The sequence below is a fragment of the Octopus bimaculoides genome, chromosome 21 (genome assembly GCF_046866305.1).
Source record: "Octopus bimaculoides isolate indiv1 chromosome 21, ASM4686630v1, whole genome shotgun sequence".
Classification (NCBI taxonomy): domain Eukaryota; kingdom Metazoa; phylum Mollusca; class Cephalopoda; order Octopoda; family Octopodidae; genus Octopus; species Octopus bimaculoides.
This window is the reverse complement of record NC_142948.1, coordinates 38667014-38684513: the sequence shown is the minus strand read 5'-3', so window position 1 is coordinate 38684513 and position 17500 is coordinate 38667014. Positions and strand designations below refer to the sequence as shown.

The 17500-nt window shown below is 38.1% G+C and overlaps 1 protein-coding gene across 3 annotated transcripts in view; it reads left to right on the top strand.

Moving 5' to 3' along the window:
* The window catches only part of LOC106878658 (nuclear receptor subfamily 5 group A member 2), a 170874-nt gene that overhangs the window by 85586 nt on the left and 67788 nt on the right, over window positions 1-17500 (top strand). The window contains exon 1 of one of the 3 annotated variants that reach the window (XM_052975631.2): window positions 565-607. The exons of the other annotated variants lie outside the window; for them this stretch is intronic. Within the exon in view, the coding sequence (XP_052831591.1) occupies window positions 580-607 (28 nt within the window). The 5' untranslated portion in view covers window positions 565-579. Of the gene's footprint in view, window positions 1-564; window positions 608-17500 lie in introns of those variants that run through there. 3 annotated transcript variants of the gene reach the window in all.

The window sequence follows — 17500 nt, the reverse complement described above, 5'->3', positions numbered from 1 at the left end:
TGTTTGTGCATATGTATGTCATTGTGTGTATGTGCAAGTCCCTCCTATGAACCGACTGGTGTTGGTTTGTTTATGTCCCCGTAACTCGGCAGTTTAGCAAAGGAGAACCAATACAGTATGTCCCAGACTTAAAGTCTTGTGCTCAATGTGTTTGATTCAATGCAGTTAGATTTAGTATTGATATCAATGACATAGTTTTATCATAAAAAGTTGTGATATTTCAGGGTGGGTCAGATCTTATCTGTTTTCCGTTGTTTTTTTAATTTAATTTTATTTTATTTAAATTCACTTTTCTAGTAAGTGAGGCAGTAGTGTACATAGCGGTTGCTGTGCCAATGACCTTTACAGGCTTTATCCCTATCAGACTGGTTAAGATCGACCGACAGATACAGATATGGTCAATGCCCTGCCAGAACGTTTACCAGTCAACGTCCAGAGGAGGAGCAAAAAAATGACAAACAAAAGAAAACAGAATGAAAGGTGTGCGGCAAATCAGGGTGAGGATGGGGTGTGGTGGGACAGGGTGTTGAAGGTACTTCCAAGTGTCAGCTTCTTGGTTGAAATTTCTGAAGGACTAAGATGGACTATTTTAAAATGAAAGGACCAGGTATAGAAGCTGTCTGTTTATTTCACTTACTTTTATTGTTATTTCTTTGTTTGTTTGTTTTGTATTGTTTTATAATGCATTTAGTAAACAATAGTGTTGTTGTCTGTAGGATTTGCTGGGGTGCAGCTGGGACTCAAGGTGGCAACCAGGGGTTAACCACTGCATTTCTGATGGAACAACAGTGACAAGGGAATGAATGCCATGCACAAGAGAAGCTCTAACTTGTTGGATCAAATACTGCACAGGGTAGTTTCCATTCAAAAGCACTTGTCTTCTGTTTCCTCACTGATTTATATATATACAATATATATATATATATATATATATATATATATATATATATATATCTAATATTTTGGACTAATGGGTATACATCAATTAGCGTGCTGATGTGTTGAGTAAAGCACTAGCATGGTTCAGGCTCCCTGGTGGCATCCACCTAACATTCAAAGATCATGCTTCACCACCTTGTCCCATGTCTTCCTGAGTCTGTATATAGCAGTTCTGCTACTGTTGAAGTTTCCTGTTTTTTTTACTATAGTATTCAAGAGTGCCATTTGATTTTGTCCCCAAAACTACACCGATCCCAGGTACAGTTGCCTCTCTCAGGTGCCACATTTTTGAGATCTCTGTTTCAATGTCCTTCTATTTACTTAACTTTTCAAACGTTTTCTCAGAGGTTTTGTGGTCTGCTGAGATTAACATATCTATGAGCAAACATGTTTAGTCAGTGCGATTTTTCACTACAATATCCGGTCGGTTATCCTGAATGGCTTGATCTGTTTGATGATGATGATTATTATTATTATTATTGTGTTTGTTTTTTTTTTCCTATGAGTTTCGACAACAATAGAAATAGACAAACGTTTCTCAATCTTATCTCTTGTAATTTCATACTTGAAAGGAATCTTTGGTTGCTTCCTCAGCCAATTCACACGAGATTTTCACCATTTTATCGTTCATTTTTTTCTTTTTGTTTTTTTCCTTCTTCGCTTGAAGCAAACAAATAGTGCCAAGGATTATCACACACACACACGCACATATTCTGCTCTGCTTGCACACACACATATATACATGCATACATGTGTGGAACACGTACCTCTCCATTGATTCTTCTTACTATACTACATCTAATACATATATAGGAGGCACTAACAAATACTTGTGGCACATCTTGTGACCACCACCACCCAAACATTATTGTGCCTCTGTGATTCTTCTCCTTGTTACCAATATTTTTAACTCCTCAAGCTCACCAATTTACGAAACAGTTGTCGTAATCAGTGATGTCTCTCTCTTTGTTTGTTTTTGTTTTTTTTATCTTTTGCTTGTCTCAGTCTTTGGACTGTGGCCATGCTAGGGCACTGCCTTCAAGTGTTTAGTCAAACAAATCATCCCCAATATTTGGTTTTATTTCTTTTAGTCGCAAACTTATTCTATCAGTTTCTTTTGCCGAAGCAGCAAAATTATTGGGATATAAGTCAACCAACACCGGTTATCAGGTAGTGGAGTGGGGCAAACACAAACGTAAACAGACAGACAGACACATGCACATTTTATAGGCTTCCGCATAGTTTCCATTTACCATATTCATTTACAGGGCTTTGGTCAACCTGGGACTGTAATAGAAAACAATTACTCATCTCGTGGTGCTGTACAGTGGGATGGAACCTGAAACCACATAGTTGAGAAGCAAACTTTTTAACTACCTGGCTATGCTGTATATTTCAATAGTAAGGGTTAAAGTGATCGAAAACCTTCCTTCAAAATTTCGTGTTATGTCCTAAAACATACGCTTAACAACAACAAAGTCATTTTAATAAATTCCTCATTATTTTCCAAATTAATTTAAACAAAGGCAGAGTATCTCATCAGACAATTCAAGATAATGTGAATAGATAATCTTTTACATTTGACGGAGTAATCTAATTGTTAAAGGGTTAACGTGACTACGTTTCCCTATTTACCTTCTTACTCTATTTACAGCTAACTGAAGTGTAGGGGTCAGAACTTTAGTCTTGTCACTGTCTGAGACATATAAACACACACGCAAACACATACACATGCAGGTAAAAACACACACGAACACACAAACATCAAAAACTCACATGTAAAAAAAAAAGATACACACACACACAAGCTTATACAAAGCCATAGAGACAGACACGCAATAACATACACACGCACACATTCAAAAGTACACATGTAACAACACACACAGGCATACACATGCACACACACACACACACACACATAAACCCCCAAATCTTCCCCAATTTCTTCTGTTGGATTATGAATGAACTCAACTCCACATACATCATGGAAGCAGTTCTAACGAATATATTTTTCATTGTAGAAACCGAATCACAACCTCCCTCTGTCTCTCATCTGTTTAATACTCCATATCTTGTGTTATGATTCTCAGCACCACACCCATAAGAACAAGTAGAACAAGAACAACAACAGTAGAAATTTGACATTATTGTTATGTGTGTGTGTATAGGCACACACACTTATATTATATATACGTACATATATGTATATGCATACACACACATACAAGTATATATATGTGTATATACATACACATATATATATATATATATATATATATATATATATATATATATATATATATATATATATATATATATATATGTATATATATATATGTATATATATATATATATATATATATATATATATATATATATATATATGTGTGTGTGTATATACATATATATATATATATATATATACACACACACACACACAAATTCATATATATCATGTAGGTATTTCAATTGTCTCATTGCTATTTGTGTGTGTGTGTGTGTATGTGTGATTACCAAAAACTACTTAATAGCAACTTGTGTTTTTTATCACACACACACACACTGTGAACCTGTTTCATGTTATTTCCAAAGTTTTGTCAGAAAGACAAAACAAAGCATTTTTTCTTTTTATTTCTTCCCTTTTTTTTTACTTTCTGCTTTTTATTTTTTTTTTGTTTTGTAATGGCACAGTTCATTTATAGTTTTTCTCTTTTTTTTATTTGCTTTTTTATTTTATTTATTTAAACAATTCCCTGGGAACTCTGCAAGCTTTGGCCTGTCCGAGTAGAGAGTAAGTACATAGACAAAAGGAAAAGAAAGTGTTCAAATATAAAGAATAATAATAATAATAATAATAACAAAACAAACAAACAAAAACTGAAAATTTCTAAATGAAAAAGAAAACGATACTTTCTCATTCAAACCTGTATTTGTGGCATTCTTTAAGTTATTTTTAAATATATATATATATATATATATATATATATATATATATATATATATATATATATATATATATATATATATGTATGTGTGTGCATATATGTGTATATGCTTGTGCCAGTATATGTATATATGTGTGTGTATATATGTGTATAGATATATATGTCTATGCATATCTGTCTGTCTGTCTGTCTCTCTTTGATCCTCTCTTTCTCCCATCTACCAGTCTATCTATCGTTGGTTATGCAATGTTGAACTCCTTGTTAGTCTTGATTGAACAAGCCTGTGATCAAAGAAATTCCTAGTAGTGACCAGCATTGCCTTTTGTCTATCTTGGACTACATTGTCAAAAGTGACCTTCCCTTTTTTTCTATTTTTTTCTTCACTTGTTGGTTTCCAGTGGTAGGCCATGTGATTTGATACAGATTTCAGCTGTCAATTCTAGCAGCTCAAGCGACTTACATAAAATAGCCTGTGTCTGGCTTTATGTAATGAATATGTTTGGTGTTATGTATGTATATGTGTGTGTGTGTGTGTGTGTGTGTGTAAATGAAATTATCCTGTTCTGTTTATCTGTTTGGGGGATTTTCCCAGACCAGTGCAGCTTTTCCATGCTAGATATCCCTATCTTCCATAACAGTCCTCAACTGATATCCAGTGACTTCTGCAAGTTGATCCAGTTCTGCTCTTCCCTGTCTGCCAATTCCTGTATGTCCATGTGTGGATTTCCAGAAAAGGAGACCCATAGATATTTCATCCAGGTCCAAAATTTTTTTACAAACAAAGTTGATGTTTTCAATCTTAACATCACAACAGACAAAAATTTGTACATCAATGAAACCAGATAAATCCAAAATTGGAAAAATCCTGTTTCAAATCAGTCCAAAAACATTTTCTGGGCTTATTTGTTTTGGTGATGAAGTTCTCCAGGGGGGATGTTCAAAGCGTTTGCTTTGTACCCCTTCTTACAAAAAAAAAAAAAAAAAAAAATTTAGGTGGTACGTTGATACCCCTTGTACCCCTGTTCCCAAGGCTGTGGCCATGCCTGTTACTATACAACCAAGGCAGAGAAATCCCAACCCATATAGTAGCTTATTAACTTAACTCAAAAGGTTAGGCTTTGCTCTGTCGTTCATCTTCATATTTCTCTCTGTTCTGCGAGGAAAGAAAATCTTAAGAGTAACAGCTGTCTGTGTGTAGAGAGCTACATTAGTTGTCAGCTCAGTCACTATGAACCACTGGAGTGAGTAGAGCGGAGCTAGTTACTAAGCACTTAACCAACTGTCTAGCCCTTTCACCCCCCACCTCTCAACACCACAAACCATGTCTTGTCTTATTCCATAAAACATTTTATCGTTTTTTTTAAAATTCTTTTTACCGTTATTTTTTTTGTCTTGGAAAAAAACCAAAAAGAACTCAACCAAAAACAAGCCCATTTTAGCTGGGTTGACTGAAAAGCATCGAAAGTGTCTGTCTATAGTGGTGGTGGTGGTGGTGGTGGTGGTGGTGGTGGTGATACTAATAATAATAATTACTTGGGAATAACACAATGTGTCGTCTTGTAGGATTGAACCTAGTGACCTACAATTGAAAGTGATTCCGACTTCTTAATCGCACTCAATCAGTGGAGCTCACCTAAATGGTAGGTTTGGATTTAAGAGTGACAGAGAGAAAGTGAGGAAGAAACTATATATATATATATATACATACATACATATATATATATATATATATATATATATATATATATATATATATATATATATACATACATACATACATACATATATATATATACATACATACATACATATATATATATATATATATATATATATATATATATATATATATATATATATATATATATATATATATATATATATATGCACACACATAAATGCCAATATATACATGCCTTTATATATATATATATATATATATATATATATATATATATATATATATATATATTTATTTAGAGAGAGAGAGAGAAAGAGTGTATATAATCATACACGTGTATGTGTGTGTGTGTGTATATATATACATATGACAGCCAGACACAGACTGTGCACTGAAAACCATTTGATGGAATGTCTTGGAGTGTTCTAAACCAACCAACTTAGTTCTTTTTTGGTAGGAATTTTGACCAGAAGACAGCCACTTTTCTTCTTCTTCTTCGCTCTCCCCCTCCCCCTCCCACAAACAGCTGACTCAGCTGTTTACCTCACCATCTTTCATTTCTTCTTTCTCCTTTCTATCTTCCCCTCTCTTTTCTTTCTTTCTGTCTTGCTTTTCTATTTTTTTCTTTCTTTCTCTGTTTTCTTTTTATTTCTTTTTTTTCTTCTTGCTCACTTACTCCTTCCCTCTTTCTTTATCTCTCCCCACCACTCTCTCTCTCTCTCTCTCTCTCTCTCTTCTGTTCTTTCTCTTCCCTTCCCTTCTTTCTCCTCTCTTTACATCTCCCACCCTCTCTCTCTTTCCTTCTCTCCTTTTTTCTTTATCTTTCTTTCTCATCCTCTCTCTTTAACCCTCCCCCTCATTCGTTTTCTCTTTTTCTTTTCTCTCCATTTTCTTTCCCCCCCCTTACTCCCCCCCCCGGACCAGTGTTTAATGACCTTGGGCTCATAATCATAAAACAAGGAGTTTGACCCCAAAGATTGGGTGGAGCACGGTCCTTGAGCAAGGCCCTTCATTTCACATCGCTCCAGTTGACTCAGCTGGTACTCAGAGTAGTGACACAGTCCCCCTATCCCCCTACCCCCACCTCAACTCCAGTTTTCACATCCGGATGGTGGGGAGGGGGGCAGCTGACAGGTTGTCTACATCATCTTCCCACAAAGTACACAGGCACTTACGACAGTCACAGAAATATGTTAGAATGGTGCTGTGAAGACGTACTTGCTTGTGAGTGATGACTGTTTGTTGTTGAAGCTGGTCATGTTGCTTAGACCATTGGTAAAAAATATGTTTTGCACCATTGGATGTGGGTCTTTATGTCCTGAGCTCAAATCCTGCTGAGGTTATCGTGGCATTTTACCCTTTTTGGTTCGGTAAAAAAAAAATGTAGCTGTCAAGGACTAGGATTGATGGTATGGTTCCATTTCCCTTAAAAAAATTCTTGCTCTTCAGCCTTGATCAGAAACCATTATTATTAAGGCAAGAATCTTCAGCAGAATCTTTAGCAAACCAGACAAAACCCTTAGTGGCGTTTCTTCCAGCTCTTTACATTCTGAGTTCAAATTTCACTGAGGTTCACTTCCATCTTTTTGGGGTCAATGACATAAGTACCAGTTGAGTACTAGGGTCGATACCTGCCCCCCAAACTCACAAAAACTTCAGGCCTTGTGTTTATACTAGAAAGGATTATTATTATTATTATTATTATTATTATTATTATTATTATTTGTGTGCAGATTACATTAAAATGAAAACTCCTAATGAAACAACTGTAGCAATACTGAGTATATAAGTGCATGTATGTATACGCGTTCACACACACACACACACACACATATATATTCATGCATGCGCATACATATATTACACTCACACACACATTTTCTCCACAGTAACAAGTTCCTCAGATTTGGTTTGTTAGGCATTTATCGATCTGCAGCCATGGGTAGAAGACACCAACACTTACCCCCAGCTGCACACTCCACCCCACCCGCCAGTGGGACTGAACTCAGATTCCCACAGTTGTAAAGCAGAACCTCCTAACCACACACACACACACACACACCCAAGTAACATTATAACTTTTATCTCCACATCCAATAATGTTACTTCAGCATTTACTGCTCTTCTCCTAACATGAGCGACTTATATAAATCTAACCTTATTATTATCTGGTTTCCCCCCTCCCCCCATTCTAATCTCCAAAATGTTGTAGTGTTGTTGTTGTTTTTGTTATGGGTTATTTTCCCCTCCCACCTTTGTTTGTTCAACTGTTTGTTTTCGATTTAGTATTGTTATTGGTTTTTTTTATAAACTATACTTCATACCTACAAATATTTCTTTTATCTCGTAATATTTGATTGTAATCTCGTTCAAATTTGACTTGGTTGTGTGTGTGTGTGTGTGTGTGAGAGAGAGAGAGAGAGAGAGAGAGTGTTTGTGTATGTGTGGGTAAAAGAGAGAGGGAGCATGTGTGTTTAATCTATTTTAAGATTCCTCCTATTTTTAACTTGTTAAAGGGTTAATACAAATGTTTACTCCGGATCTAAGTTTTACTTATCAAAAACAATGATAATAACCCTTCTTTCTATTAAAGGCACTAGGCCTGAAATTTGGAGGAGGAGGAGGGCAAGTTGATTCCATCGACCCTCACTGTTTCACAGGTACTTAATTTATTGACCCCGAAAGGATGAAAGGCAAAGTCAACCTCGGAGGTTGTAAATTTTTGAGCTTGTGGTCCTACTGGATTACTCAGTCTGCTCTGCAAAGACTGTCTCAACATGGCTTCGCAGAGGATAACCAGTTGGTTGCACAACAGCAAAATCTTATGTGGGGCCCCACCTAGGGTCGTATGGGTCCCAGTTGAAAATCACAACTTGAGAGAGAGAGAGAGAGAGAGAGGAGGTAGACAGACAGACAGACATTATTTGATGACTCGGAAATGATGTTAATGATGATGATGATGATGATGATAATGGGGGGGGGGGGGGTGTTAATGATGAAGTTGAATAGAGAAGAAAACATAAAAGGGGAAGCATGTGGGCCTGTTTTATTGCATCATTCAGGTTTGTCTCTTTTTTCCTACTCCTCTTCACACTTCCTGTCCCCACTCACTCACCCTCGGCTGGATCAACCCACCCCCTGCCACCCCCACTCACCACCAATCACCTACATATAATATAATATAATATAAAATACGCTCTCCAACCACTTCAAGTGGAGGTCATATTGTTTCTCAAGTGCCCCTGATTCTGAAATGCCAAAACAAAAGAAAGGAAAAGAACTGAGATCAAATATGATTATTTGATGCCATATAAAAGGTATTATTTATTTATTTGTAGCAGATGTGGGAATTGTGAATCTGAGGGGCAGCAGACAAGAATGTCATAAACGAGGCTTCCAAAAAACAAAAAACCAAAAAAAACCAAAAAAAACCCCAACTTAATGAAGTCCCCCCCCTCTCTCTCTCACCATTTCTCCCTTTTTACTCGCTTCTCTTATTATCTTTTAATCTTCCACGTATATTTATATGCATTACTGAGCTTAAACCTCGCTAAGGTTTACATTGCCTTTTCAGATATTAGGGGTCGAATCAGTCAATCAATCAGGCATTATGAGTCAATTTCGTCAATCAGCCCCCTGCTATCAATTCTGTAACCTTTGTGCCAAAGTTAGAAATACTTTGTATGTATTGCTGTGCGATTAAGAAGCTTGCTTTGCAGTCACCTGATTTTGGGTTCAATCCCACTATATGGCACCTTGTGCAAGTATTTTCTACTATAGCCCTAGGCCAACCGATACCTTGTGAGTGTGGATTTGATTGGCCATTGTGTGTGCATGCCTTTATGTGTCCCCCCCCCCCACCAATTTAATGATGTTCATTTATTTCAATCCCCTATAACTTAGTGGTTCAGCCAGAGTTACTGACAGAGTAAGCACCAGACTTAAAACTAATTTCTGGGGTTCACTCATTCAACTAAAATCCTTCAAGGTTCTGCCCCAGCATGACCACAGTCCAATAACTGAAACAAGTAAAAGAGGGAAGATAGTGTGTGTATATATCTACATATAATGGTGTATATGTATATATAAAACACCACTATTGTACCATTCTAAACACATTACATCATGTCACTGTACTATTTGCACTCTTATATATACATTTATGCAGTATGACATTTCTGTTATATATACATTGAAGTACACTGTGTGACTTTGCTGTTGTATATACATTATACATTATATACACAGGCCTTGTGCTGTTAGATGGCTATTATACACAGTGTCACTATATTATAAACACATGAGGTGGCGAGCTGGTAGAATTGTTAGCAGTGTTTCATCTGCCGTTACATTCTGAGTTCAAATTTCACCGTGGGCGATTTTGCCTTTCATCCTTTCGGGGTCGATTAAATAAGTACCAGTTATGCACTGGGGTTGATGTAATCGACTTCATCTCTTTGTCTGTCCTTGTTTGTCCTCTTTATGTTTAGCCCCCCCCCCCGCGTGGGGGGTTGGTGGTATCAACCTTCCTCTCAAAACCTCTGGCCTTGTCCCTAAATCAGATACAATTATTATTATTATTATTATTACTATTTGCTCTTTATGAGTTTTCCTTGCCAAAACATTTAATATTAATCACAATATCTGAAGACTTCCAACCAATTTTCCACAAGTGAAGCATCATTTCATTTTTACTCCATCACCATCTCCCCCCACCCCACCCGCCCATCTCTTCTACTCTTCCACCCCAGATCTCAGATAAGGGAGAGGACTATCACATACCACCACCATCAATAACAGCAACAGTCTCTGATTCTCTCTCTCTCTCTCTCTCTCTCTCTTTCAGCCTGCTTCATCCACCCTGTTGTTACATACATACACAATAGTTCACCCTCCCACTCTGCAGGTGACAGGGTGGTGGTGGTGGTGGTAAGGGTGGTGGTGGTGAGAGAGAGAGAGCACTCCCTAATCTTGATGCTTCATGCACCCTCCCTCCATTCCCCCCCCCCCCCGTGGACCCCACCCAACTACCACCAATAACAAACATCACCAGCAACAACAACACTCCAACACACCTGCTCCACCCCTTCTGTTTTCATAAACCCAACCAAGTTCCACGAGGCACTCCACCAATTATTACACCCGGCTCCACTCCACCACTTTATGGCGGCAACCACTTGTGGAAGCCAAAGATTTGCTTTCCAAACCCCAATCTCTGCTTGCCATATGCCGCTCCCCCCCCCCAGCCAAGCTATTGCTCTGCACCTCTGCTGCTCTCTCCCCACCCCCACCATCTCCTCCCACCTCTCCTGCCACTACTACCTCACACTCACTCTCCTCTCCCTCCACCCCTCATCGCTGCCCTAATCCACCCAATGTTGCCATTATTTTACCATTTTCTCAAGTGTGTGGTGGGGGTGGGGTGGTGGAGGGTGGGAGATGGGGTGGGATTTCTATTGAATAGATCCAGTTTGTTGGGAACCCAAACTTAAAAACCCATCATTTTTTTATCCACCCTGCACTAGCCATCTCTGTTATCCATCCACCCACCTCACCCCAATGATATTTTGTTAATATGGGTAGTAGGGTGGAGAGGAAGGGGGGTGCTGAGAAAGGCTATGAGGAAAAGGTGAATGGGAGAATGTGGGTGTGGGGGGAAGAGTAGGTGGGTATGGACAGAATAAGAGGGGGGCAAAGAGAATGTGTCAGGGTGGTTGTAGAAAATAGTGGATTCTATGGAGAATGGGTGGAATCCCCCCTTCCTCCATCCTAAGTGGAAAATGTGATTGAGTGTGGAAAGAGGTGAGGAAAAGGTTTTGGCAATAGGGAAGCGGGGGGGGGACGAGTGTGGGAGGTCGAGAGTAGGGGAGGGGGTAGTGGTGATGGTGGTAGTGATGGTGGGTTGGTGGTGCAGGGAAGAATGAGTGAAAGAGTGTGGGGTGTGCAAAGAGAGAGAGTGTGAGTGTATGTAAATTTCTGAAGGAGAGAGTGTACTTACGTAAGAGAGAGGAAGAAAAAGAAAGAAGAGCAGATCCCTCTTAATAGCATCATCTCCCCCCTCCCCTGCCCAAGAAAAGCAACTTACTGCTAGGGCCCATAGTATTTTATTCATTGAATATTGGGGCTCCTAGATTCGTAGGTTCTTTCCAGGTGATTAACCAGGAATCCAGGATGGCCATACGTTAAGATGGGTCCTGGCTCTGTGTAGTGGTTGTGAAAAGGTGGAAAGGGCCAAAGGAAGGGAAGTTGAAGAGGAGGACACTAGGGAACTCTCTGCCCGGCTCTGTTCTAGTTTCCTTACCTGTTTATATCACTCTTTTCTTATTTTCTATCTTACTCTTCCCATCTCTCTCTGGTACTTCCCTTCTTGTCCACTGCCAAAGTAATTGCCACCACCACCACCACCACAATCACACCACACCAGCACTGCCACTGCCAACACTGCCCCCACCATCTGTGGCTCTGGTTACAAGAGGTGTGACAGAACTGATGACTGTTCATTTCTCCACTCTCAGCATGGTGCCTTGTTTCCCCCCACTGAAACAGTGAGGAATGGTAGTAGGAGGTAAAATAACAACGGGGGGGGGGGGGTGCACCACAAAATACTAAGGACTAAATAATCAAATAGACAAGTATGGTGTGTATGTGTGGCATACAGATCCAGCACAGTTTGGTTATACGTGTGTGTGTGTGTGTATGTGTGCTTGTATTTTGGATTTGTGTGTCTATGTGGACCAATACTTAGTGTTGTGTGTGTGTGTGAGAGGGAATAGCAATTACAATATGTGTATGCATAGGGTTATACATAGATGTGTGTATGTATATGTGAAGTTTATGTATGCGTTTCTCTGGATGTTTGTGTGTAATGTATGTTTATGTCTGTCTGTCTCTCTGTCTCTGTATATACACATACATATAGATATATAAACATATTACACACACACACTCATATATACATGAAGATAGTTGTGTTTGTATGTAGAAAGATTTTTAAATGTACCTCTCTAGATGTGTTTATGCATATGTGTGTGTGTATGTATGTATGTGTATGTGTGCAGGGGTGTGTATGTGTATGTGTGCAGGGGTGTGTATGTGTATGTAGGACTGTACATAAGTTGCATAAATGCGTGTGTATGTGTACGTATCTTTTTGTATGTAGTTGGGTCTTTATGCATGTATATGTGTGAGTATATACAATGTGTATATGTGTGTATTCATATGTGTATTTGTGTGTGTGTGTATGTAAGCCTGTACTTATATAGCTTGTGCATATATGTAAACGTGTGTTTTTGTATGTACGATATGTGTGTGTGTGTGTGTGTGTGTGTGTGTGTGTGTGAAACATAAGGCTGATGTTAAGTTAGTAGGACAGCAGTCAGTAGAGTATTAGATATGAATGGTGTGTAACACACACAATGGTTGGATCACATAACAGTCCTCCTGTCTTGTTGGCTGGTTGGTTGGTTGGCAGGCTGGCTGGCTGGCTGGTCGGACGGTTGGTTGCCAATTGTTGGCCCACTCTTGATTTTTTTATTCATATTTTACACACGTAACATACATATGAACTGGTACACACACACACACGTGTATGTATGCATGCACACACATACACATAAACACATGTGCATACATCTTAATTCTAGAAGATACTGACATACATATATGATTATGCAATTGTGCACACACACACACACGCATAGACATATACACACATGCTTATACATATGCACACATACCTAAATACCAGTACGCACAAACATATGCACACACGATTACACACAGATACATGTGCACACATGCCAAAATAGTAGAATATATAGATATACATTATCATGCAATTATACACACACACACACACACACACACCAGATTTTTTTTTTTAAATTTAGAAGTATGTGCATATGTGTGGTGGTGGTGGTGGTGGGCTTTATGGGAGCAGTTTATTGTGTATGTCTATGCATGTATATGTATGTATGTATGTATGTATGTATGTGAAAGTATGTATATACTGATGTGTGTGTGTGTGCGTGTGCATAGATGTATATATTGATGTATGAAAAATAGGCTGACGTACTTCGCAGAGAACATCTTAATTCATTTTAATAAAGCATTTTGTTTAATGAGAGTGGTCCATAGCTAATTAAGCATAAATTTAAACCATCACAAAAGTCTCTGCAAACAGAATAAAATATACCAATACAAAGGTGTGTGTGTGTGCATATATACATGCATATATACATGCATATATACATGCATATATATATATATATAGTGTTCTGTGTTATAGTGTATGTGTGTGTACAAGTGTATCATATGTTGTGTTGTGTCATATATACTATATCTTGAACTGTAGTTGTGGTCGCTGTTGGTGCCATGTAAATGGCACCTGTGCCAGTGGTATGTAAAAGCACCCATTACACTCCTTGCGTGGTTGGCATCAGGAAGGGCATCCAGTTGTAGGAACCATGCCATAATGAAGGTAACCCCTATCACTTTGTGTGTGTGAGTCAGAGTTTGTGTGTGTGTGTGTGATTCACACCACTCACAAAAACATTTCAATACCCTGTCATTCATTGCTTTATGAGTAGGTGTCTGTTTTAGTTAGTGATATCAGTTTTTGTCAGTGTTGAAATATAACAACCCCCTCACACACACACACACACACACACACACACACACACACAGGTGTGTGTGTGTGTGTGTGTGTGTGTGTGTGAGTAATTATTGTTAATCCTTTTCACAGATTAATAATATCTTGCAGACAAAACTGTTCCCATCCCTCTGTATTCGCTTACTTATTACTGTATTCTTTTTATTCCTACTGCCCCTCACTGCTATCTTTTTGATGATGCCATGTGGAGAAGTACCCAGATCAATCTATTTGCATTACAGTTCAGTCACAGAACAACAACGAGGTTACTCGTCTAACCTTGGAGGATTTTTTCAGGTGCATTACTATGTATATATATATTGGAGTTGGTGTATACGTTTGAGCATTTCAATTGATCAAAATGTAAACTCTGTGATGTCCATTTTGCACTGAAGACCTCCCACCCAGGGTACTCAAAATGCAAACTTATTATTAAATATGTTTTGCAATTTAAATTGGGTGTAAATAAAGTGAAATGATGGTAGGCAATGTTGAATAATTAATAAATTAATTTATAGCCATTGAATCTCTTCATTTTCAAACTTATACACACACACACTTTTGTAACTTGCTGTTGATTAAATATCATAAGAAAGTAAGCATATATACATATGTATATATATATATATATATATATATATATATATATATATATATATACATACATGCGTATATATATAATGTACTTGGTACACTCCTTTAATGTGGTTGGCATTAGGGGGGGCATCCAGCTGTAGAAACCATCTGGAAGCAGACACTGCTTGGCACAATTCTCTGGCTGATTGGTTCCTGTTGAACCATCCAACCCATGCTAGCATGGAAAAGGGGGATATCAAATGATGATGATGATTATGATGATTGTTCAGCTTTTGCCAAACAATCTGCACAAATGATTTGCTTAAACTGGTCAATTGTATGTGCCGTCCATTGGCTCACTCCCTCCATCAAATTGACGTTACCTGAACATGTATACAACTACATGTCTACCTCTATATGAGCGTACCTAGACAAATGTACTTTTCCCATCATGTGGCTTGATGATCAAGTCGAACTTATATTTCTTCCTGACCTGTTTGAAATCGCCTGAAGAGGTCAGATTTTAGTCATGATTTAATCCAAGAATACGTCTATAAAATACTGCTGAAACAGCTGTTGTGAATTTTGAACCCCACTTGCGTTCTTCTTTCACACACATACCCACACACACATCTGGTCAAAATATTTTAGCTGCTTTATGTTCAAACTGACCAGATCTGGTTTCTCATACCTACCCTACAATGTCATTTCAGAAATAAACACTCACAACATTGAAGTCTTGATAATGCAGGATTCATTCAAAACATTGTGAATAAATAAACATCAATATTTGACAGAGTAACCTGAATGGCAAAGTCCTGTCTTTGAGTTCTTTCCTGAGTGACTGGACATAAGAAGTTCTTTGAACTTGTCACCTCCCTGGAATGTGTTTATATATATATAGAAATATATATGTCTGTTTTGTTTAAATTTATCCAGGATTCTCACAAGTCTGTCTACTAATCACTTGTATATGGGAAGTGAAATTATAATTAATGACTGCCGTAAAGTAAATGAACTGCACGTATTTAGTACACACCCTCCACACACACACACACACACACACACACACCTCTCCCATAGTGTTAACTGAGGGAGGGGAAGTAGGAGGGAGCATTGTTTTTATGGAAAAGCTTTTGTTTTTGTCAGGGAGCCTCTTTGCACTCGTTGAACGTACTAGAAATAGCAGCCAAATGAAGATATTTTCAAGGATGACCGTTGGCCATTGGCCGTGCTTGAGAAGACCTGTCAAGCCATGTGAAATTGTAGTTGTGACCAATGCTGGTGTCACGTAACTGGCACCCTTGCCAGTGGCACATAAAAAAAGCATCGGTGCTGGTGGCACTCATGGAGTGGTTGGTGTTAGGAAGGGCATCCAGCCATAGAAACCCTGATTAATTAAACTGGTTTGGGATTATTCTTTTAGAAAATATTTTATAAACTATATAGCTCTATAATTATAAATATCTGGAGACATCCTGGGCGTTTGACATGTTTTATGCGGTCCTTTTCTTGTTTTGTACGAGAGGTTGTTCTTGGCTGAAGAACTTTCAGAGGAGTTGTCACAAATAAAACAGAATTTCTTGGTTGTATTTTTTGCTTTTTTGGTGGGAGTGGGAACACACATTGTTTCCCATTGTGCAAATAATACTTTATGAGCCAAAGAGGGAGCCTGTGACTGCTAAGACTAATTAAAATGACTTAATTATTGTTTGATCATATAATTTATGAACAATTTGATGCCAAACTTGAGTTGCATGCCTTAGTGGTTAGGGTGTTGGACTCCTGATTGCAAGATTGTGGTTTCAGTTCCTGGACCATGCAGCATGTTGTGTTGAGCAAAACACTCCAGTTTGTCATGTTGCTTCATTCCACTCAGTCGCAGAATGAAGATGAATAATCTTACGAGGGGCTGGCATCCCATCCAGGGAGTATTATATACACCAGAGAAACCAGCAAACTAGCCCCTTTGCCCTTTATAGAGTAATGTGTACTGACCCCCATAACACCAAACTTTAGGATATTTGTTTTGCAAGTCCATCTTGTTCTTGTTTCCCTGTGGTCCTTCTGCTTTGTACTGGACGTTGTTGGTTGTAGATATGTGGTGTAAAGAATACTTTATGAGCCAACGAGGGAACTTGTGATTACTTCCACTAATTAAACTCGCTTAATTATCGTTTTATAATATATATTTTATAAACAATAAAACCCGTGTACTTTTAGAATATTTTTAGACATTTTAAGAGTCCAGGATATCGTTTGATGTGTGGTTCTTTCTATTTTGGACTTGTGCACCGATTCAACCACTTTTATCTTGGTTAGAAACTTGAGTCACTGTTGTTGTTGCTGCTTAAAAGCTTCTCATTTTGCTCTTTTTTTCTTTTGGTCATTGTTTTATTGTATGTTTTTCTTGTTTTAATTTTTTTTTTTTTAAGTCTGCTACGAAAGTCCTGTTTTGTGCATTGTAGATATTCCATGAGTTTGTGGTGGTGGTGGTGTGGGTGTGCATAGAGTATTGTCTCTTTTGTCAAGTAACAAATGAATAGGCAGAGTTATTCAAGCATCGGATAGGACTTCTTCGACTACGGCTTCAAGGTGGTGCCCCAGCTTGGCCGCAGTCTAATGACTAAAACCAGTAAAAAATAAAAGGTCCAGAAATACCTCTTGTTCAATTACAAGCACAGGCCTCCAGCAGATGACACAGGA